Source organism: Barbus barbus (assembly GCF_936440315.1).
Source record: "Barbus barbus genome assembly, chromosome: 24".
NCBI lineage: Eukaryota > Metazoa > Chordata > Actinopteri > Cypriniformes > Cyprinidae > Barbus > Barbus barbus.
In genome coordinates this window covers 28670371-28694042 of record NC_136752.1, presented here as the reverse complement: position 1 = coordinate 28694042, position 23672 = coordinate 28670371, and the positions used below count along the sequence as shown (strand labels likewise).

Genomic DNA, 23672 nt, shown 5'->3' with positions numbered 1-23672 from the left:
ATAGTAATTCTAATTTAATTTAAAAAGGTAACATGCTATGTTTGTTGTTCATATGAGTGTTTAGTTTTTTTATTAGTATTTTCGATTAATGTTATTCTATTCAGATAAACACAATCGCTTTAGCGCACGCGCCTCGGTGTTGTCAGGGGCAACAGTTATTTTTCCGCTCCAAATCGCCTTTATTCCCATCACCGTTACCTCATTGGACGATTCCCCCGTCAGTCCGTTTTTATCGAGCTGTGATTGGCTACCGCATGTGTCAGTCAGAAACAAAGCGATTCTATTGGCTGAATCCCAAGGACGCGATGTGAGAGATCAGCTGTGGCTCGTGCGCGTACAGGCAACAAGTGAATTTACTGATTTTGAGTGAATTAGATTCTTTAAAGATCACATTATGGAGAGAAATAAATGCATATATAGTTAAAGCCGTGTCCCGCGTGTAAAGGAGCCGAGTTCGTGTTGCGATAGCAGCGTTTAACGGATTTGCGCAGTTTGATAACATGCGCGCGCTATTGTGAATGCAGGTGTTTTATTCCAGGTGTGCAGGACACAACAGTGCAGTAATAAAGCTGAGTTTATGATGTGTGACTCTGCATCAGATGAGGATATATCAGCTGAGGACGGAGGATCCACAGAGTCCGTGCGCAAGGTAACTTTCAGAGTAACATAGCTTAATATATCACATGTTAATTTATTAATTATAGCTTAACATTAAAACCAGCAACGCAATAAGAAATAACAGGTTGAGGCACTTACCCAAAAGTACCATGGTATTACCATGCTCTTTTGGGCATCGTAGCCTATTGTAACACAGCAACTGATTCAATATATTCACAAACTATGGTATTTACATGATATTGTTATGTTTTAAAATAATAGCATGTTTTTGGACGGATACCATGACATTCTTTGAAGTCCTTGCAATAAAATTAAGTAAAAAAAATAAAAAACTGTCAACATTAGTTAACATAATACTTGCACATAATTTATTTATTAATGTTAGTTAATGATAAGTTCAACATTTACTAGCACATTACCAAAATCAAACTTTGTAACTTATCTATTAACATTAGATAATAGACACTGAACATGTTTTAACAAACACAAAGGTTAATAAATGTTGTTAATTGCCTGTCCATGTTAGTTAATGGATTAACCAAATGAGACTTTATTTTAAAGTGTTGCCATAAAAATAATATAATTTATTATTTTTGTATTTTATTTAGATTATATGTATTTTATTTGTTTTGTGTATACACACACATATTAAATATTTTATTTATATTATATATGAACAGAACAGAAGTGCAATGGTTATATTCAAATGCTGAGAGAAGCAGTGAGATTAAATTCAAAATATGCTAATTTCAAGTGATGACATGACCTGTGTGTGTGTGTGTGTGTGTTTTAGGGATGTGACCCTCTCGTCTCAACCCAGCGCAGCAGACTGCAGCAGCGGAGAGCTAAACTCAACCAGCAGATCAACCGAGAGCTTCGTCTGCGGAGCGGAGCTGAAAACCTTTACAGGTATCAGCATATCTGCTAAAACTGAGGTGCATGTTTTCATACCAACACACACTACGCCCAACACCCTGCCTGACCCAGAACTAACAGGAAGTGACCCGTGACATGCCTCTCTGTTGATGTTGAGTTCTGTGTTGCGATGTGTATTTATTTAGCGGTGGGTGGGATGACCAAATTCTTCCGTTACAGTATGAGTTGCATGATAAATTGCATTTCACCAGAAATACTGCAATATAAATGGCATAGCAGAATGGCAACCAGTTGACATACTGTATTTATACTTTTACACGATACATATTGAAATGCAACACATTTTTTTTCCAGGGCCAGCAGTAATCAGAAGGTGAAGGAGACTGTTGCATTAGAACTGAGTTTTGTGAACTCAAACCTTCAGCTTCTCAAAGAAGAATTAGAGGAACTGAACAGCAGTATGAACGTCTACCAGACTGAGAGGTTGGTTACACGTGAACTTTCTGGATGTGCACCTGGCTCTCTTTAATCAAACATGGTTTACTTGGTTACCTGATAAGTTTCAGGATAACTTGGCAGTGAACTTGAAATACCTTCCAGCGAGCAGCTTTGAGAAGTTTGGTATCACACTTTGATAATAACTGGGCAAACTTGCTTGAGGGACAGAAAAATCACAGGTTTATCCTGAAACAAGCAATGAAATCATGTTAGATGAATGAAATGCTTTATTTTAGATCAGCATTTCTCAAATCAGAACATCAGGTTTGAAGCATGCAAAACACATTTGTAGTTTTGTTTAAAGCAATAGTTCACCCAAAAATAAAAATTTGTTGAAAATTCACTCAGCCTCAGGTCAGCCAAGATTAGGATGAGTTTGTTTCTTCGTCAGATTTGGAGAAATGTAGCATTGCATCAGTGTCTCAGCAATGGATGCTCTGGGTGCCGTCAGAATGAGAGTCCAAACAGCTGATAAAAACATCACAATAATCCACAAGTTAAAATGGCTTGATAGATTTGTTGTTGTTCAAACATGCAGCTTTTGTCTTCTCAATGCATAAAGTGATGGACTGGAGTGGTGTGGATTATTGTGATGTTTTTATCAGACTCTCATTCTGACGGCACCCATTCACTGCAGAGCATCCATTGCTGAGACACTGATGCAGACACATTTCTACAAACCTGATGCAGAAACTAACTCATCCTAATCTTGAATAATGCAATTCTAGAATATTCAACAGTCGTCAACTTTTAAGTGTGCAGAACATGTGGATTTTGTAGTTTATTTCTTTACATGCAGTATGTGAAATATATAATTCAAACATTCACAAACGGATCATCTTTTTGTCGCAGTGAGACAGTCAGTGTTCCCATGATTCCACTGGGGTTGAAAGAGACTAAAGAGATTGACATGACAGTCCCTCTTCAGGTGAGATAAACGCAGATTACATGTCAACTCATTCAGTGTTTAAATCTGTCTAGAAATGTATTTTCTCCTGCCGTTTCATCAGGATTTCATCGGTGAACATTACAGTGAGGACGCGTCTCTGTACCTGACTGAGATCCAGGAGTTTATGGAACTAAGACAGGTCAGTTCAATGCTGATCACAACACAAATGACTTCTTAAACATGCACTAAAGAATAATTAAAAGTAAGACCAGGAGCATGTATTAAAGCTACACTATTTAACTGGAAAAATAGCTAAATGTTATAAATGAAAGAAATCCTTCTTCCATGTCCTCACTCTTTTATGTAGGTTTATCAAAGTGCATTTGGCTAAAGTAGCTCTGACTGCAAGTAGCTTGAAGCTGTTGTTACACCAAACAAGAAAAATCAACGATCGATCATTCAAACTGGCAATCATGAGGGAATCATCAGTGCTATTTTACTGCTAGAGGGCCAATACTTACATAGTGTAGCTTTAAGAAGGTCACTACAGTACATTTTAATTTCATCTCGCTCCAAAAAAACTAATAAGTGATTACACTGCCCTACATCATATTTGCTGAATGAAATCCAATACTTGTTTCTTACTAATTTTGGGTGCTGACTCCAAAAATTGTTGCTGTTTTGCTCACTTTCTCAAAAGATATTATGCATTAGTATTTTTGCTTTTGACAACCATATGTAAGGTGAAGAAGTCTTCAGACAGATTACAACTAGCTATTCGTTTAATTCTCAGCCCATTTTCATATGTATGAACGATTATGAAGACATTTTGCACGAATCCCATTCCTTTGCAGATTTCAAGTTAAATGATATATTTTGAATATTTGTTTTTGTCTTTAAAACTTTTGAGCTTTGACTGCTTTTGTTATTTTGATAAGTGCATTAAAAGTGATACATACAGTATATACTCCCCTCCAAATGTATTGGGACAGTGAGGCCAATTCCTTTATTTTGGCTGTAGACTGAAAACATTTGGGTTTAACATCAAAAGATGAATATCAGACAAGAGATGTACATGCCGGCTTTTATTTCCAGGTATTTACATCTGGATCTGACACACAACTTAGAAGATATCACCTTTTGTTTGAACCCACCCATTTTCATATGAGCATAAGTATTGGAACAGATTAAAGTGAAAAACACTTCATATTTAGTTCCTTTAAATCCTTTGCTTTCAATAACTGCATCAAGCCTTTGACCCATTGACATCACCAGACTTTTGCATTCTTCTTTTGTGATGCTTTCCCAGGCTTTCAGCGCAGCCTCTTTCAGTTGTTGTTTGTTTTGGGGGTTACTCCCTTCAGTCTCCTCTTTAGCAGGTAAAAGGCATGCTCTATAGGGTTTAAGTCTGGAGATTGACTTGGCCAGTCTAGCCCCTAATGAACTCCTTTGTTGTTTTGGCAGTGTGTTTTGGGTCATTATCTTGCTGCATGATGAAGGATCTCCCAATAAGTTTGGTTACATCTTTCTTTAAATTGACAGACAAAATGTTTCTGTAGACGCCTGAGCTCATTTTGCTGCTGCTATCATGTGTTACATCATCAATGAAGATTAATGAGCCCGTCCCAGAAGAAGCCATGCAAGCCCAAGCCATCACATTACCTCCACTGTGTTTCACAGATGAGCTTGTATGTTTGGGATCACGAACAGAGCCTTTCTTTCTCCAAACTTTAGCCTTTCCGTCACTTTGGTAAAGATTAATCTTTGTCTCATCAGTCCGTAAAACTTTGTCCCAGAATTTTTGAGGCTCATCTCTGTACTTTTTGGCAAATTCCAGCCTGGCCTTCCTATTCTTCTTGCTAATGAGTGGTTTGCATCTTCTGGTGTAGCCTCTGTACTTGTGATCATGAAGTCTTCTGCGAACAGTAGATTGTGATACCTTCACTCCTGCCCTCTGGAGGTTGTTGCTGATCTCACTTACAGTTGTTTTAGGGTCTTTCCTGACAGCTCTCACAATGTTTCTGTCATCAACTGCAGTTGTTTTCCTTGGTCTACCCGTTCGATGTCTGTTACTTAGTACACCAGTGGCTTCTTTCTTCCTCAGGACATTCCAAAAGGTTGAAAAGGCTTTGGCCAATGTGTGTGCAATGGCTCTGATTGATTTTCCTTCTTCTCTCAGCTTCACAATTGCTTGTTTTTCATCCATAGACAGCTCTCTGGTTTTCATGTTGGTTACACCTCTTAACTATAAATGCAGTTTGAACAGGCAAAACCCAAATCTGAAACTGAGCATAGATTGCTAATTATTGTTTGAATAATCATTGTGATAGGACACACCTGGGCAACAAAACACACCTGTCAGTCACATGCTCCAATACTCACATGAAAAATGGGTGGGTTCAAACAAAAGGTGATATCTTCTATGTTGTGTGTCAGATCCAGATGTAAATACCTGGAAATAAAAGCCGGCATGTAAATCTCGTCTGATATTCATCTTTTGATGTCAAACCCAAATGTTTTCAGTCTACAGCCAAAATAAAGGAATTGGCCTCACTGTCCCAATACTTTTGGAGGGGAGTGAATATATAATTTGAAGAATCTTCTTTCTTATTTTGTGGAAAAGTGAAGGTTTTATTTATATTTTTGAACTCCACGTCATCAAATTAGATAATATTAGGCCTTTTTTGCAAATCAGCAGAATATTTTGTCAAGATGTGTGTTACAAGAAACACAAGTCAAATCGTTATTTTTGAGCTGAAAATTATTTCTTCAGTCCTCACCTCTCTCCGTAGGCCATGCGAACTCCCAGCAGGACTGAGGCGGGACAGGAGCTGCTGATGGAGTATTATAACCAGCTCTATTTCCTGGATCAGCGCTTCTTTTCACCGCACAGAAGTCTGGGAATTCATTTTCACTGGTGAGACACGCTGTTGAACACAAACACATGAATGATCAGTGACACAGCCTCTGATCGCGTGTCTCGTCGCAGGTACGACTCACTGACCGGCGTGCCTTCAGTCCAGAGAGCGCTAGCATTCGAGAAAGGGAGCGTTTTGTTCAACATTGGAGCACTTTATACTCAAATCGGAGCCAGACAAGATCGCTCGACACTGACTGGCATTCAGAACGCTATCGATGCTTTCCAGAGAGCAGCAGGTACTGAATCATCTCTATCTGTCTGTTTTTCTGTGTCATTCACAGGAAACGCTGTCACAGTATGTTACAGCTATGTTCATATGCTCATCAGGTAAATTCTGATAGTATCACTCTATTAATATTAATAAAAAAACATTTGACGCTCTTTCAAACGTTTCGGCTCAACAAAAATGTATAATTATGGCCCTTAACTACAAATATTATCACACCACACCTCATTATTTACATTTATGTGCATTATAGCAAGAACATTAATTCTTCTGTAAAAATATATATGTATATAATTGATTCTTATTTTTTAATTAAACAAAACCACTTTACAGTATACTCTACCATTCAAAAGCTTGGGGTTATGTTTTTGAAAGAAGTCTTTTCTGCTCACCAAGACTGCATTTATTTGATTAAAAATACTGTAAAAATTATGAAATAATATTACAATTTAAAATAGCTGTTGCTGATCTATGTGAATATATATTAAACTGTAATTGATCAGCATCATTCCTCCAGTCTTCAGCGTCACATGATCTTCAGAAATCATTCTAATATACTGATTTACTGCTCAACAAACATTTCTGATTATTATCAATAATTTATGCACAATATTTTTGTGGAAACCGTGATACATTTTATTTTTCAGGATACTTTGATGAATAGAAAGTTCAAAAGAACAGCATTTATTTGAAATAGAAATCATTAGCAACATAATAAATGTCTTCTCTTTTTGTCAGTCCCTGCTGAATAAAAGTATACATTTTTATTAAAAATATAAATTTTTCAACTTTAATTAAATTTTTCAAAATATTTAATATTTAAAAACAAATATTATAAAACATTATTTAAATGTCTGTAAAAGCAGATGTTAATTTTCTCCCATTATAATCCATTTAAATGTAACATTCAGATTTGCTGAAAAACAACCAAAGCAGTTGAATCTACCAAAAAATGTTAGTTACTGTTTATTATATCAGTAGTAGGTCACAAGGTCAGCACACAAATAACACCATTTCCTGAGAATGACCCCTGTGCTTCGTCTAGATGATATAAACTAATGCAGACGTCTGAATAATCTGTGTTTAATTTTAAGCATTCATGATTCCCATGTGCACTGCATCACAGATGCTGAACCGAAGATCTGAAGCTCTTTGCTTATATAAATGAGCTTGTAAACGTGACGTGTGTGTGTGTGTGTGTGTATGTGTGTGTGTGTGTGTGCAGGTGCGTTTCTCTACCTGCAGGAGAATTTCTCTCATGCGCCCAGTCTGGATATGAGCAGCCCTGCGCTTAGCATGCTGGTCCGTCTTATGGTAGCTCAGGTAATGAAAGAAAGAGGCTCATATACAATAAATATATATTTCAGATTATGATACAATATATTTGAGAAGTGATCGTGTAACAAGTCACATATGTGACCCTGGAGCACGAAAGCAGTCTTAAGTCGCTGGGGTATATCTGTAGCAATAGCCAAAAATACATTATATGCGTCAATATTATAGATTTTTCTTTTATGCCAAAAATCATTAGGATATTAAGTAGATATCATGTTCCATGAAGATATTTTGTAAATTTCTTACTGTAAATTTATCAAAACTTAATTTTTGATTAGTAATATGCATTGCTAAAAACTTAGCAATTTGAACAACTTTAAAGGAGATTTTCTCAATATTTAGATTTTTTTGCACCCTCAGATTCCAGATTTTCAAATAGTTGTATCTCAGCTAAATATTGTCCTATCATAACATACATCAGTGGAAAGATTATTTATTCAGCTTTCAGATGATGTATAAATCTCAATTTCGGAACATTTACCCTTACGACTGGTTTTGTTGTCCATATTTCTGGGTTTATCATGTGCAGGTTCAGGAGTGTGTGTGTGAGAAGGTCATACTCAACATGCAGGACAACAACCTGAATGTGTTTCTGCAAGCCGCCCAGGAGGCAGCGAGGGTAAACACACACACACATGAAAACATGCTATGGGGTTTTATTTGTTGATAACTGTGTGTGTGTTTGTAGGTATCAGACGTGTATTCTCTGGTTCTTCAGGCCATGTCAGTGCCGTTACTGAAGGACTACGTTCCCTTCTCCTGGATCTCTATGGTTCAGGTCAAAACGCATCATTTCAGAGCACTGGCTCATTACTACACCGCTGTGGCGCTGTGTGACTGTTCAGGTGAACTACTGAACATCTCTGTGTGTTTACTGACTGATGACATCTTGCGTACATCAACGGGGAAAAGTTCAGAAAGATCAGGATTTTTAATGTTTTTGAAAGAAGGCTCCTCTGCTCACCGAATCTGAATTTATTTGATCAAAAGTACAGTAAAAAAATATCAATGTTACCCATGTTGAAAACTATCTTACAGTAGCATTCAAAAGTTTGGGGTAAGTAAAAAAATATACATTTATTCAGCAAAGATACTTTAAATTGATCAAGACATTTATAATGTTACAAATGATTTGTTTCAAATAAATGTGATTCTTTCCAAAGAACAGCATTAAAAGAAATGTATCATGGTTTCAATAAAAATAGTGGGCAGCATTCAGCAGTTTTCAACATTGATAATAATCAGAAATGTTTGTTGAGCAGTAAATCAGTATATTAGAATGATTTTCTGAAGATCATGTGACTCTGAAGACTGGAGGAATGATTCACATAAACTGCTATTTAAATTATAATATTTTACTGTATTTTTGATCAAATAAATACAGCCTTGGTGAGCAGAAGAAACTTCCAGAAAAATGATTAATTATTGCAATCAAAACCAGTAGTATTTGTTTTTCGTTATTTCATCATCAAAACTGACCTGATCTACTTTCTTAATAAATGTTCATGTTTGTATTGTGCTCGTCATTCTAAACGATCTTTTATAATGATAATTTTCATTAAAATTGCAGACTGACTGATGTTGTTTTTAACAACTAACAGGTATGTCTGATGAAGATGATGATGAAGGTCGAGAGATTAAAGCTCTCATACAGGTTCACACCAGAAGGCCGGAAAAACTCAATCTTCATGATCCAGAGGACAAACGGAGACTCGGTTTGTGTCGTGGGATGCTTTTTCTGAACAGAGATGTACAGTTTCAGTGCAGGTGAAAATATACTCATTTTATTTCATTTTGAAGGTAAAGCTCATCTGCGTAAAGCCATCATACGTCACGAGGAAGCCCTGCGTCTTCACAGCGTGTGTAAAATGCTTCGAAAGATGGACATCCTGCAGGAAGTTCTGTCACACGCTCATGCACGCTCACTGGAGAAATACTCTGATATTGATCAGGAAGATGATTTCTGTGAGGTTGCAGAGCCTCCGGAGATCCAGTGTGAGTGTTTAATATGCTAATCATGTTTATGAACAGTTACTGTTAAAGCTATGTTATCTTGCTCTGCTGTTTGCACACTACTATACTACTCATACTAACCTCACATCATTTTTTTTTTTTAAGTATATATATATATATATATATATATAAAAAACGAAAAACTTATTTCACCCAGTTACCAAGTAAACATTTCACACTTTGGTATACTAAAATAACTAAAACTGAAGCAAATAATAATAATAATATATAAAATATACATATTAATATAACAAAATAAAATACAAATATTTTAACAAATATTCCAATTAAAATGGAAAATATCGAATAAAAACTAATTCAAAAACTTTTAAAGGGTCATGAAAAACCAAACTACTTTTTCAGAAATTTTAGCAGTTGTTTGTGTTGCACATCTTAGAAGACAGTGTTAGCGTCTGTTCATTTTAATTGTTCGAGAAAGCTGGTTAATGTTTTAGCTTTTTTGCTCTCTTTTCGTCTTCTGGGTTTAAAGGGGTTATCGGATGCAAAATTCACTTTACATGTTGTTTGAACATAAATGTGTGTTGGAAGTGTGTGTACACATCCATCCTATCGTGATAAAAATCCACCCAGTGTTTTTTTTTTAAATCCCTATTTTAAAATCCTCTCTCTCAAATCAGGCTGTTCTGAGGTTCCTGTCAGAATGACGTAGTTCTGTACAGGCCCCTCCCACGAGAGTTGATTGACAAGACCGTCTTAGCTTAGCCCCGCCCTGAGTGAGCTGAGAGCTGACTCCGGTGCTGGAGAACACAAGATGTCTCTGATTAAGCGATTTAAGCGTTTAGTTGTTGGATGTAATAATGAATATAGCAGTCGTCATTTACTCCCGACATCTGAGCCTCTGAAGATGCAGAGGATTAACGTTACTTTCGTTTTGAAGAGAATGCACCAATCCCGATCTGTCTAAATGCGTCTGTTTGCCCGAATCATTTGTGATCCAGCCTCACCTACAGATGAAGTGAGTATAAGGGTTTTTATGAATCTTTGCCAATCGCCTTTCCTAATAACGTGCTAGTTAGCAAGTTTCGCGGCTAAAGTAAACAGTACTCACCCCACAGAAGAGAGGGGCAGAGCTCATTAGCATTTAAAGAAGCATGGACTAGAACAGCGTGCTGAAAACAGAGCTGATTTTGACAGAGTAAAGAAGGTGTTTTTTACACTACCATTGAGAAATTTAACCAAAACATGTTATAGACTTTTCATTAAGAATCATATCAACCTGTGGAAAATGGGCATCGGATGACCCTTTAAAATCTACATTGTGTTGATGTGACAGTTTGTGACTTGGCAAAGGACTATTGTAATTTTATGATGCGTCGGTGTCTCAATTATTCATGAGACTGCGTGTTCTTATCCAATGAGAAGACGCTTCAGCTTGTGACAGATGCTTCGGACTGTGAGATTGCGTACATTAACTGAGAGAAGAAACATTCATGTATCAAAGGAGAGACAGTTTTTACAGCTCATTGATGCAACCAATTATGTAAATGCTGCAAAATAGCCTTTAAAGTTATTAGAGGTGCAGCAGCGCATTCATATGCTTTTGATGCAGAATGCAAATGCATTTATTTCTGTTTTTAACTCAATGGGGGTGAAATGAAGCTGTCTGGAACTGAATTTGTCAGTGTTGTCTGTCTCCCCTCCAACCCCTCCACTTGCAGCGTTTTAACATTTTTCAAAACTGCGGTGAGAACTAACCGGTGCTGAAACGGGGGGTTTCATGACCCTTTAATAAAAACAATACTAGTATCTCAGTGATACTAAAATAACACTACTCTACATTATACAGTATGCTTAACTTTACCCTCCATTTCTAGTGTGATAATTGAACTACAGTGCCGTTTTTGGCTGTATTTGTAATTAAATATTGCACTGTGGAGTACATACTAAATGCAGCTATTTGTTTTTAACAAACATTGTGGTAAAACAGCATGCATGAAATAGCATTTCAAACAGCAGTACGTTGTCATATAACATTGCTAACAGAAGTGCATGTTCAATTCCACATTATTTAGCATTTTGTGTGTTTTTGTCATTTAAATTAGGTTTTGTTTTTTAAAAAAAATGTCTGTAGTTTATATATATTTTATTTAAGTTTTGGTTTAAGTTATTGCAGTACATCAGGTTAGACTAAATGAAAATGAGAAACATTTCTTTGGCAACTAGCTGTAATAAAATAAGTTTGTTTTATACATCTTATTTTATTTCAAGTAACAAAAAATGTTAGTTTTTTGATGGTTTTAGTAACAGTAAACTATAATAACCCTGTGAGTCCTGCACATGATTTGCATATGCACAGCAGACGTAATGTATGTAACGTAATGACGTAAACATAGCCTTTTTTGTCTTGACATGACCCCTGACCTTTGACCTGTCTCCTACAGCTCACACACAGCAGAAGCCTGACATTAAAACTCCTGATTTCAGCGGCGTCAGAGTGACTGATATCTTCCACCGACTGGTAACTCTCACACTCACACTAATGTGCTGTAAATGTTGCAGACGTGTTTAATGTTCACCTCTGTTGTGTGTGTGAAGGGGCCGCTGTCTTTGTTCGCCGCTCGAAATCGCTGGGTGCGGCGGCACGCGTGTTTGGTTCGAGGAGAGGCGGGGCTCGGACTCACGCTTCGAGGTGATTCGCCGGTTCTGGTTGCTGGGGTGTTGCCAGGTGGATGTGCTGCGGTAAGAGATGTCATTAGTGACAGTAGGGCTGCACAATTAATCGACTTTCTAATCGTGATTACGATTATGAATGCCATGAATACATAAATCGCTCAAAACTGCGATTACAAAAATAAATAATTAAAAATGTCCTCTTGCATTATTCTGTGTGCTTAAGAGGTGTTTGTAGCGCGGGGTTTAACACTCAAACACACTGGATAAACGTCATTTTGTCTAACTGATAGTCATTGTTATTCTGTTGTGCATGATAGATATGTTAAACGCCAAACGTGTCAAAAGCGGAACAAAGTAGCGGTACTCGTTTGAACTGCGCACCACACTGACCTTATATCCGCTCGCCTCAAAAGAAAACAGCGCAGCGTGAGCTTAGAGCGCATGTGTTTATTACAGTGACCCTGCAGTCGTGATCACGCACTAAACAACGCTGTGAAATCCAGTAAAAAACACTCGAGTTAATTATCAGTTGATGTGGATTTGTAATTGACTGAATGTCTTTAGGCTGCTGTTTTTCAATGCAAACACCATAGAAACCATATAGTTAGGCTACTTTTTTTTACCATGGTAATGAGGTACTGTACTTTTGGTTATGTATAAAAGATGAGGCTGTTACAGTTTTCACAATGGTACTGTCAAATGTACATCTGCATTCCAACTCAAGCTCCTGCTTCTCTGAACTCAAGCTCCTGTTCTAATGTGCATTTCTAAGAGACAAAACTTGTAATATTACATGTTCAGTTACCACATCAGGTGCTGGTGCCACTGCTCTCCAATGTTAGTCTGGAGCCCTGATATTATAAAATGTATTTTACAATGTTACTGTAATTTGAAATTTCATCTGTTTAATTGTAAATGAAATATATAGCTTTAGTAGACCATTTTTTTCTTTTAGTTTTAGTATAACATTATTATATCATGCATAATTTTACCTTTTCTTTTTGTTTAAAGAAGAAACCAAACCAATGTATAGTTGACATTTGAGGCTCAATGCTATAGAAAAGCAATAAAAGTTCAGGAAGAGTGTTTTCAGCCTTTTTTATATATATATATATATATATATATAAAAATATGGCATGCAGCTTCAAACAATGGCATAAATCTGTTCAAAATAATCATTAATGATCTTAATTACAGTCTCAAGGGAATAATCAACAATTATGATTTTTGTAATAAGTGACAGTAACATTTAAAACGCTTGTTATTATTACCTTATGCATTATGAGCATGTTTTAGGAGGCGGGACTCCGTGAGGGTGATTATATCGTGGCTGTGAACGGCGCAGACTGCAGGTGGGCCGAACACGCTGAGGTCGTTCACGCGCTGAAGAGCTGCACAGAGAGAGAACTAGAGCTGGACGTCATCACTCTACAGTCACACGAGGTACAGCCTCTGCACGTGTGAAATAATTAGGGCTGTAATAATCTCTAATTTTGACCCATACAGTGTATTTATGGCTATTGCTACAAATATACCCCAGAGACTTAAGACTGCTTTTGTGCGCCAGGGTCACATATTAATATTTAACTTACATTATAAAGGTTTCCGTGCCCTCTCGCGAGATCTCAGCAAAAATCTCACGATTTATTCCAAAACATGATGCATGATGGGATACACCAAGCCTGGAATAGTGCTCCAGAGTGGTATTGGAGATTTAGTGTGGATTTAGTGTGTGTTAAGGGCACTGCGCTTTGCTGTTTTTAAGACCTGGGACAGTCTTGCGCACTTACTTCCTATCATGCGCATGCACTCTCAAGTGGCCAAGACCGCAAGTGTGGGTATTTGGACGAGGAAAAAGTCTCAGATTTCAAATTCTTACCATTTTATTACAGTATTCAAAAAATAAATGCCGTTTTGGCGCCGTTTAATGTGGAGTGACATCTCGCTGTAGCGCCTCAGTTCAAGAGAAGCCGAAGGTATGTTAAAAGACAGAGTACAACTTACCGAAATCCGTATCCGGTCTCATGTAATCACTCAATCAGTGAAAAGATATTAATATATCAGCTTGTAAACAATAAGTCACATAACGTCACATTTACCTCAAATTTCAGTGACCATAAATTTGTTAGTCAACTAGATAAATTCTATTCACTCGCTATTCTAATTTTATTTTCTCTATATGTCTTTTTATTTAAAAATAATAATAATAATCTGTACTGCGTCAGGCTAACCAAGACTTGTAATAGCACTTGCACGTTGTCGCTCTTTTGTTGGTTTTGATTGCTTCTTATGTCCTCATTTGTAAATCGCTTTGGATAAAAGCGTCTGCTAAATGACTAAATAAATAAATAAATGAACTCTGGAGAGGAACAGTTTGCTAAATATGTGCAACATATAACATGCATTATAATGTTTTACTGTTCTTCAGTGTTTAATTAATGTTTAAATAAAAGTCTTTATGCCACCATTTAAATGTTTAGATTTCAAAAAAAACGGATTGGGGTAGAAATATTATTATGTAATTGTAACTTTATTATTATAAAAATTCATTAAGTGTAATTTAAGTGTTTGTATATAAATCAGTTCATTTTAACCTTCAATAGTATAGTAATGTAGTACCAACTGGTTCTCATTTATATTTTACTGCATTAATAGATTTTTTTCCAAATTTGTGTCAAAGCCCAGCACTAGAAATAATAAGCCTTACATATGAAATAATTCCCGATCTGTTTTTTGAAATGGAACAGCTTATTGAATCTTTATACAAAATCTGAAATCTTTTTTTTGGTATCATAATACATCAAGCTTTTATGGCTCATATATTCTGACATAGTGAGAATACAGAGGTAAAAACAGCTTGATGAAATTCTAATGCTTGTAATGTAAATCAAATTTTGAAACAGCCTTGAAGCTAGATTAAATTGATATGATTTAAAGCAGTAAATCATGTTTTCCTAGGTTGAGAGGAGGATGAATCTCTCACCTGCCGGTGAGGAGGAGTGTCAGTCGGGCAGCCAGAGGAGAGCGGGCCGGGAATACGAGCGTGGATCCTCGTCTCTGTGGAACTGGAGCTGGAGGAGCGGCGGCGTCACCAAGAGACTCGGAAGCACCTTCAGCCTTTCCTTCGGTAACTTCAGAGAGAGCGAATCCATGTTCTGAAAGCACACGAGGAAAAGAAAAGAAAGCACTGTTTTACTGACTAGAGCACAATTATCAGATACAATTATGTTTTAGGAGCTGAATGATAATTAACTGGTTTAGATGAACATTCTGGCACAATTCTACATGCATTTCATCATGTAAAGTTATTCAGAAGACCTGCCATGACAGAGGATTTTATTAGACATGTAACACTACTGTCATAGTACAATGCTTTCAGAAAATAGTCACCCAAAGGAATTAGTCACCCAAGAATGAAAATTTGCTGGAAATATGCTCACTCTCAGGCCATCCAAGATGCAGATGAGTTTGTTTCTTCATCAGATTTGGAGAAATGTAGCACTGAATCACTTGCTCACCAATGGATGCTCTGCAGTGAATGGGTGCCGTCAGAATGAGAGTCTGATAAAAACATCACAATAATCCACACCACTCCAGTCCATCAGTTAACATCTGGAGAAGACAAAAGCTCTGTGTTTGTGAGGCATTATTAACTTCAGACCATTGCTTCCAGCTAAAATATAAGTCCATAATCCATAATAACGCTTCTTCCAGTAAAAAAGTGGTCATTTACAAACTGAAACGGTCCAAAACAGCAGATTGTGGGTGAATTTTGATGTGAGAGACAACAGGAGATGGACTTATTCACTGCAGGGAGAGTTATAATGGAATATGGGCTTTTAGTCGAAAGCAACAGTTTGAAGTTAAAAATGTCTTGATGGATTTGTTTCAGATATTTTTCTTCTGAAGATGTTAACTGATGGACTGGAGTGGTGTGGATTATTGTGATGTTTTTATCAGCTGTTTGGACGTTTTCAGCAAATGTTCGTTTTTAAGTGAACTATTCCTTTAAGAATGTATTTTTGCACAGAAAACGATTGTGGGTTTATTACGTCTGTTTTTTGCGTGTGTATTTTATGTTTAATAGTTGTTGTCATTCCAGCTGCATTCTGCCTTGATGATTTAAAACTACATATCCTGTGCAGACCTCCTTATGACAAATAAATCAGGTTTTTCATTTAAATGCACATGTAAAAATATCATTTTGATATCATGCTCATTTATATCCATAATTGTGAGCTCTAGTGAGAAAGTAGTTTGAGCCTTATTATAAATAGGCAACAATTTAAATACCTAGAATCTCAAATAAACTCTTTTGTTAGACAGAAATGTAAAACACACCCTGTATATTCCTCATAAATACTCCAGCTTTTGGGACAAAATCAGGCTCATTTTGTGTAATCCTAATAATGATGTTTAAAGAAAAGTGTGTTTGGGAGTCAATGCCATTCAAGACTTGATCCAGAAGCTCTCAGGATGACATTTATAAGGAAGTATTCTAACAGCTGACTCTCGTCGCATTGGGGATCGCAGGAATGAATATGCAGTAAACAGTGATGAAATATGGGCTATTGCTGCCAAATGTGTTTGGATTCTACACTGAGTGGCTCCCCAGACACACGACTGCACTGGGAAATGAGACGGCTCAAATCTGGACAGTTTCACATCTATTAGAATAGACAAGGCCAATTAAAGTAACGCAGCAGGCAGATGATGTCTGAGAATGGTGCTCAAACTAAAGTGTGTTTTTAACCTGATGAATTTGTCTTGAGTAATTAGTGTTATCTAGCCATCGGGTTCTGAGGCTGTAATCAGTGAGTTCACCACTAGAGAGCAGCAGCAGGTTACGCTTTGACATGAAAACAGTTCTCAATGCAATGCCAACATTTCCTCTAATTATGCATAATTAAATAATTGCTTTGAAAAAATATTTCATCTGGGATCATGTTAATTAAGCAAAACATTTTTATAGAGACAAAATCATTAAACAATGCACTTTTTTTAATGGCCAGCTTTAATTTAATGATAGCCATTTTTTATTTTACAAATTTAAATATACTATTTGAACTGGAATGTGTAGTTTTTATAGAACTATTAGGTTCTGTTTTGTTTACATTATTCATGTATTATTTAGAAAAAAGGCCACATTTATTTTTCAGATCAGATTTTTTTTATTTAAAACATTTAAAAAGTATTATAAAACTAGTTAATATAAGGAAATATCAGTGCAATTGAGTGACAGAGTCAAACGTATTTTATTAATAACTTAAGAAATTGAATGTTATTCTTATTGCTTAATGAAATCAATTTAATAAGGTTTTTTTTATTTTACAATTTCTATATTATTTGACTACTGCAATAGGTAGGTTTTTTTACATTATTCAAATTGACTTGCCTCATTCCTATTTCTGATAAGTGTTGTTATTTTGTAGAGCATCTTTGAATATATAAAACAAATGTTGTAATGTATGGAAATATTAGTGCATTTGACTACAGAGTGCATATAATTAGATCAAATTAATATATACATTTTTATTGTTTTATTATTATATACATTTAATTTAAGCCATGCTTTGAACACACATTACGCTCATTTGTTGATGCATACATTTCAAAAGAAGCAGGATAACTGGAAATGCAGTGATACGTCGCGCGCGTTCCTTCTATTAAACGTTGCGTTATTGCAGTAATTCATCACGCGTTTGGGATCATGAACGCAGGCTGATGTTCCAGAGCTGCAGAAGCATCTGGCTTCCTTCAAGAGCGATGACTTTCAGTAAACAAGTGCGCAATCGATCACTGCGGACCATTAAGGGGTCTTATCGGGCCAGCAGGAGCTCTGTGGGTGAATCTTCTGTCGCTGAGTGTCGTGGCGCTTCAGCTGGATCTCAGACAGCACTCTAATGGTTTGTTATGACCTTTCCGCGTTTCCATTAGTCTCGCTGTTATTTAACACGGAGCTTTTGATTTAACCCCTTGTATATTGAACGAGAAGAGTTAGTGGCACGTCTGGATTCCTTTACGCACGAAAGGCCTGTAAACACAAGCATGGAGACCGCACCGATATCGGGCCTTCTGGCATTATTAACAGCGACGATCAGAAAAATCTACTCATAGGATATTTATATAGTGGATATAGCCTACTTATTTTTGGTAGGAGTCACTCACTGAAAAAACTAGTTAAGGAAGCGTTAAAACATTAGGCCCGTTCACCAGAAGCAATGTTTTGTTTTGTTTTGTTTCCAGCCTACCAACTCATGAAGTGCAATTAACTGTTTGCGCCAAAAAAAAACAATACATTAAAATAATATGAGAAATACCGGTTTGCATTGCAATATCAAGCAGAACGGACTGTTTTTGTACGGGTGCATGAAATAAATAAAACCGGAAACCGCGCATGTCCGCTCTTATGTTGAAAATAAGGTGGATAAAGACTTTAAGGTTTTTTTTTTTTATCAAGGGGTTAGTGTGAGCTAATTGTAGTTCTTATGTCTTTAAAATGTGTATCTATAGTTGTTTTGTGTCCAGAAGAACGTCCTCACTAAAGTGGAATGGGATATTTTTCTACAAGAACCTGTGAGCGTCCTCTTCTCCAAAAGAAAGAAAAGTTAATTATATACAGGCATATGTGGAAATGCAAAAATGTCTATGTGAATAAACAAAAATAAAGAAACGAATTTAAACATAGAGAACAGAAGTGAGGTAACCATAGCAACAGTAGAACCTTCATTCTTTTTTCAGAATGAATGAATAAAAAATGCATTAAAATAAACAATATTGTACATTTACATTAAAAACATTTTTAAATACGTACATTTTTAAATGTATTAATATTTTTTTAGTTTATTGGCTAATTGTGCTAAATGAAACTCAACAGATTGCTGATCTTGGGTAGGTGGTTCTTGGCTGCACTATTTATGTTTTAAGCAATCACCGAACGTTTTGATTGGTCCATACAGGGTTCCCGCGGTGTTATAATACACATATCGACTCACAGCTATGACATGAAACACCTGTTAACCAGCTTCTGTGTAGATTAGATCACTGCACACATACAGACCAGCTAGAGCTTCCTTTACATGTCACTCAGGACTAGAGAAATGATGACACTCAATTAATTTCTGTATTCGCAATATAGAACGACATATTTTCCTTTATTTACTGAATTTACTAATTGAATGAACATAAATAAGTTTGTTCTCATAAATTTATTTGGAGTTCATCTAAAACGTCTATATTTTTATACGCTGCTTCAGATTTTCATTCTGTCAAGGGTGCGTTTAAAAAAAGCCATTAATAATCCGTGACAAATGTTTCCCGAGGCTGTCAGATCCCCGAAATGAACCGCACTGAGCTGGCTAGATCACCATTGAACTCTCCGGACAGCGATTTCCTCAACCAGAGGGAATTTAGGAAAACAAACCAATTCCACAAGGTCTCCAAACTTTCCCATGATCGGCATTTAACGATTATGATGTTTTAATTTTCTAATGTTTCCAGCATGACGACCCCACCACTGCTGACAGACAGATGCTCCTGATGGGGGTCCAGAAATAAAGTCAATCCCAGAGGAGCAAATGATGATGGTATCACTGCAAATAGGAAGAGAGAGCAGTTCAAATCACTAAGTCATTATGGCAAGTGTAATGTTTTATTTGACCACAACAGACATGCACGTATACAGTGTTGTTTGAATACATAATTCATAAATGAGTTCCAGCACGATTGTGATGTTTTACTTCTTCTGTGAACAGGTTCTACTCTGCTTTAATTACTACAGCAGATGACTTTGTGCTTTCAACACGAATTCATCACAATACAGGCGCAGATAAAGATAGGAATGCAGATATGGACAATAAAGATATCCGGAAACTCTGGGTTGAACCTGTTTTCTTCTGTAGACAATTCCATTGTAGACCGACACTTTCATCCCAGATATTTTGCCCTGAGCATGACATATTAATAGATTAGATTTTATTTAGGCTAGTTTTATCACTGTCACTAACTATAATTTTATCTATTTTTTAATTTTCAAAGGACCAAACATTTTTTTAAAGGAAGCAAATCACTGTTTATGTAGGGTGGGGGATAATGATACATGATCAAATAAGTTCTCTAAATTATTTTATATAGCCTAATCTTTTCCTGAAATAATTTCAAGTATGTCTAACTTTTCATAATACAAATACTGAATAGGTTATATTTGAGCGCACACATATTATGAGAGAAAAGAAATCGTGAAATATAATAATTGAATTCCGATTCATTTTATAAGAATGCAGAAACGTTATAGCAAGCAGAAAACTGGAATCTTTAAAATATGATTTTAAGCCATGTCTCATAACATTTTATTTTTTAAACAATATATGCATTCAAATATAATTTAAAATAAAATGGATTTTATTTGAAACACTGACAAAAATGCATGTTGTGAGAGAGAAGCATGGAATGTTTTAGCCTTAATTGTTATCTGTTAAATTCCACATATTAATAAATCCATATTAATAGTTAAATGACTTCAGCGAGATGCCAGCGGTCGGTCAGTTTTATGACCTGTTTTATGATCTCGTTCACGAATATTTCACCAGCCCTGAACTAAAATGAAATAACGTGCGCGTTCACCCGCGGCGCGTCTTCCGCATCCTCTTCCCTGGATTGTTTTGACTGCTTGATCGAGAGCAAAGCGCTACATTTCATCTCTAAATTTAAACCGGAATGAAGTCATTCGAAAACACCGTGATAGGATGCAGTCAGGGTCATTGACCTTTCCGGTAATGAATCACGACTAATGAACGCCATCAGAGGAAGAGAGATATTCTAAAAAACACCATGGGGTAAAATCATCTGCTGTCATTAATGATCATAAATATAACATAGCAATCAGCATCTGTAATGCTTTTGCACGTATATGCATAGCCTACATGTTTTATATAAATATGCGTGCGTTTGTTTATCTATTGGAAAGCGTGTTGACAAACATAGCTATGTAATAGGCTACTATTATTTTATTTTATAATCGATCCGTTTTTGTTTTTTCATGGTAAACAGCGCACTATTTTTGGCCCAGTAATGTAAAGTCGTACATATGGATGAAGTATCGCCTCTGAAGTTAATTGTGTTTTCGTTTCAGCAGAGAATAGATTTCCTCTGTTTATTATAAGCATAAGGACGGATTTGCGTCACCGCGCGACTTGCGAGATGAGATAAAGTTGCACAAATATTGAAAAAAGGAAGTGCTAACAGTCATTATAAAGTTCAACCTCTCCGAGACGGAGGAAACAGGGTCCTCTGCTGTATCCTAAAATACTAAAGCATGCACTATTTTTGGCCTAAATCTAGCAGGAATATCCGCTCATTTAGCCTGAATCAGAGCTCATCAAAAACAGGATGACCTGCATCGAGAAACTCCAGTTTCCTAATCCCAGAGCAGAACACACTCACAGGCGTCAGAATAAAGCATATTACAGCAGCCACTGGATTCGGGATTTTACATCAGAGTTTGTTTGTTCTGGAAAATCAGAAAACGCATTCGAATTCATGCAAAACCTCGTTATTCTTTAATGCATCGTTTACATCATCTTCTAAAATGATCATCTGAAATAATTATTTTCCAATTATCTTAAACTATTAAATGTTGGTCAGTCTTTCTAGTTTTATATAGCCTAATGAATTCCAAAAATATTTATCCATTCGTTTATATTTAACAACTCGTTAAACGAATGGGCTTCACTACGTTTTTTCCAATCTTTGAATTAAAAATACACAATTTGATTCATTGAAAATGAAGACACACAATGAAAATGTTTAATGTTGTATCATTTGAACCATCGCCATTTACTAAACGTGGTGATTTTTAAGAGTCGTAATGGAAGTGCTCGTCGTGTTTGGGGCGTGTTGGACCGTTCTGTCAACTTCCATTGGCTCACAAAGAACCAATCAATAACGGAACTCCTGCTTAGGGCTTTTTGGACTCCTGTCTGGAGTTTCATACTTGAGGAGAAACGCGAGAGAGGGCAACTCCTTAAACTTGACCGTCGCGTTACATGTAGTTGTGTGCGATTCTCTGTCAAGAAGTTTTGGCTCATCCTGCCAGGATGTACACGGCGGGACTCAATCCGTTTTACGCGTCGAACTTTAGCCTTTGGACCGCGTACTGTTCGGGCGGTTTTGGGGTGGACAGCATGAAGAAACCCTCGTTCTGCATCGCTGATATTCTGCACGTTGGAGATGCGGAGAACATCCCCGGTTCGTCCTCGCTTATGGCTCACATCGGGGCCCGAGCGCAGGTTCATTCGTCGGGATCCCCGTTACGCCCGTCGCCGGTCACTCCAAGCGCATCCGCGTATCATAGGCACGGAATACATTTGACATCCAGGGGCGCGATCAACGCGCAATCCGCGCCTCCGCCGTCCAGCAAAGACCTCAAGTTCGGGATTGATCGGATATTATCCACAGACTTCGAGCCGAAGGGAAAAGAGTCGCTATTGAGAGGTAAGACGTAGCCTATTTTTGTGCGTCACGCACATACGGTTTTCCTAGTAAACATCACATCGCACTTACGAAAAGGACAAAACAATTAGTTAAACTAATAGCATTACTAGAATAGTAATGCTTGTTTGGACGGCCCAACCCCATGCGCTTATTAATTAATGAGCATAAACACAGCATACCAATCAGGCATCTGTAATGCGTTCTAGAAATGCTTTCGCACGTATATGCATACATATTTTATATAAATATGCCTGTTTTGTTTATAGCAATTGGAAAGTGTATTGACAAACAGATGCATAATACTATTATTTTATTTTATAATCTGTTTTTGTTTTTCCATGATAAACAGCGCACTATTTTTGGCCCAGTAATATAAAGTCATACATATGGATGAAGTATCGCCGGTTATTAAAAGGCAATACGAGTTTAATAATTGGAACTAATTGGTGTTTGTCGTTCTGTAACAGATCTCACATCGATTGTTAGTCCGAATCGGCATTCAGCAGTCCATGTGTCTGCAAGCCCGTACTTCGCGTCCATAGACCCGACCATGAGCGAAACCTCCTCCATGATGGGTTCAATAAGCAATGCCGCCAGACAATCAGGGCAACATCAGTTTCAAGACACCTTCCCAGGTAGTGTAGACATCCCAGTCGAGCCCTAAAGAGCAGGAGAACCTGCACGGATGACACGTTCATGATTATTATTGCACTGCCCTATTTTGCATGTGTGTGCGGTGATGAGCCTATTTTGCTCATGCGATTAAATAACATGGATTTTGGCCAAATTGCATTGAGGTTTTGTTGTGTTCTAATGGCGTGTGTGTTGTTTGACTCGAACAGGGCCGTATGCGGTGCTTTCCAAAGACACAATGCCACAGACTTACAAGAGGAAAAGGTCGTGGTCCAGAGCCGTGTTCTCCAACCTCCAGCGGAAAGGCCTCGAGAAACGCTTTGAAATCCAGAAGTATGTCACGAAACCGGACAGAAAGCAGCTGGCTGCGATGCTGGGCCTCACCGATGCACAGGTGAGCGAATGATTATCAATGCAAATGAATGCATGATTTAAAAAAAAAGAAAGAAAGAATGTTTTAAATGAAAACAGCCATCTGGAGCGTTAGCAGCTGGAGCATTGCGACACCCGCATTTCTAGAGAAATGAAAGTCAATTATA

General features: G+C 37.0%; 2 protein-coding genes across 5 annotated transcripts in view; both read left to right on the top strand.

The window, feature by feature from the left end:
• Positions 1-276: 276 nt before the first annotated feature.
• rhpn1 (rhophilin, Rho GTPase binding protein 1) lies at positions 277-19885 on the top strand. 3 transcript variants are annotated; one of them, XR_013781909.1, is made up of 18 exons: positions 286-649; positions 1412-1527; positions 1849-1977; positions 2845-2920; positions 3003-3080; positions 5674-5798; positions 5871-6037; positions 7253-7350; positions 7892-7981; positions 8051-8207; positions 8964-9077; positions 9163-9357; positions 11778-11854; positions 11932-12075; positions 13306-13452; positions 14968-15136; positions 19510-19646; positions 19764-19885. XR_013781909.1 is itself a non-coding variant. In XM_079376400.1 (17 exons), exons 1-17 carry the CDS (start codon positions 578-580, stop codon positions 19512-19514), a joined length of 1959 nt encoding a protein of 652 aa, XP_079232526.1. In that variant the 5' UTR covers positions 286-577; the 3' UTR covers positions 19515-19730. The 3 variants fall into 3 exon arrangements, 2 of the variants coding, with proteins under 2 accessions (XP_079232525.1, XP_079232526.1); XM_079376400.1 differs by lacking the exon at positions 19764-19885 and having other exon boundaries at positions 19510-19730; XM_079376399.1 differs by lacking the exons at positions 19510-19646; positions 19764-19885 and having other exon boundaries at positions 277-649; positions 14968-16931.
• A 1541-nt stretch (positions 19886-21426) lies between these two features.
• The window catches only part of LOC306844020 (H2.0-like homeobox protein), a 3185-nt gene continuing 939 nt past the window's right edge, over positions 21427-23672 (top strand). The window contains exons 1-3 of one of the 2 annotated variants that reach the window (XM_079375841.1): positions 21427-22500; positions 22968-23135; positions 23343-23527. In XM_079375841.1, coding sequence (XP_079231967.1) covers positions 22104-22500; positions 22968-23135; positions 23343-23527 — 750 coding nt within the window. In that variant the 5' untranslated portion in view covers positions 21427-22103. The remainder of the gene's footprint in view (positions 22501-22967; positions 23136-23342; positions 23528-23672) is intronic. The other variant, XM_079375842.1, reaches the window with a different exon arrangement.

What these genes read in the sequence shown, in the direction of transcription:
- rhpn1 (XM_079376399.1), top strand. Translation starts at nt 578, where the DNA reads ATGATGTGTGACTCTGCATCAGATGAGGATATATCAGCTGAGGACGGA. An exon ending in CTGGGAATTCATTTTCACTG is followed by an intron (nt 5,799 to 5,870) that starts GTGAGACACGCT and finishes GTCTCGTCGCAG; the next exon opens with GTACGACTCACTGACCGGCG. An exon ending in TGCCAGGTGGATGTGCTGCG is followed by an intron (nt 12,076 to 13,305) that starts GTAAGAGATGTC and finishes AGCATGTTTTAG; the next exon opens with GAGGCGGGACTCCGTGAGGG.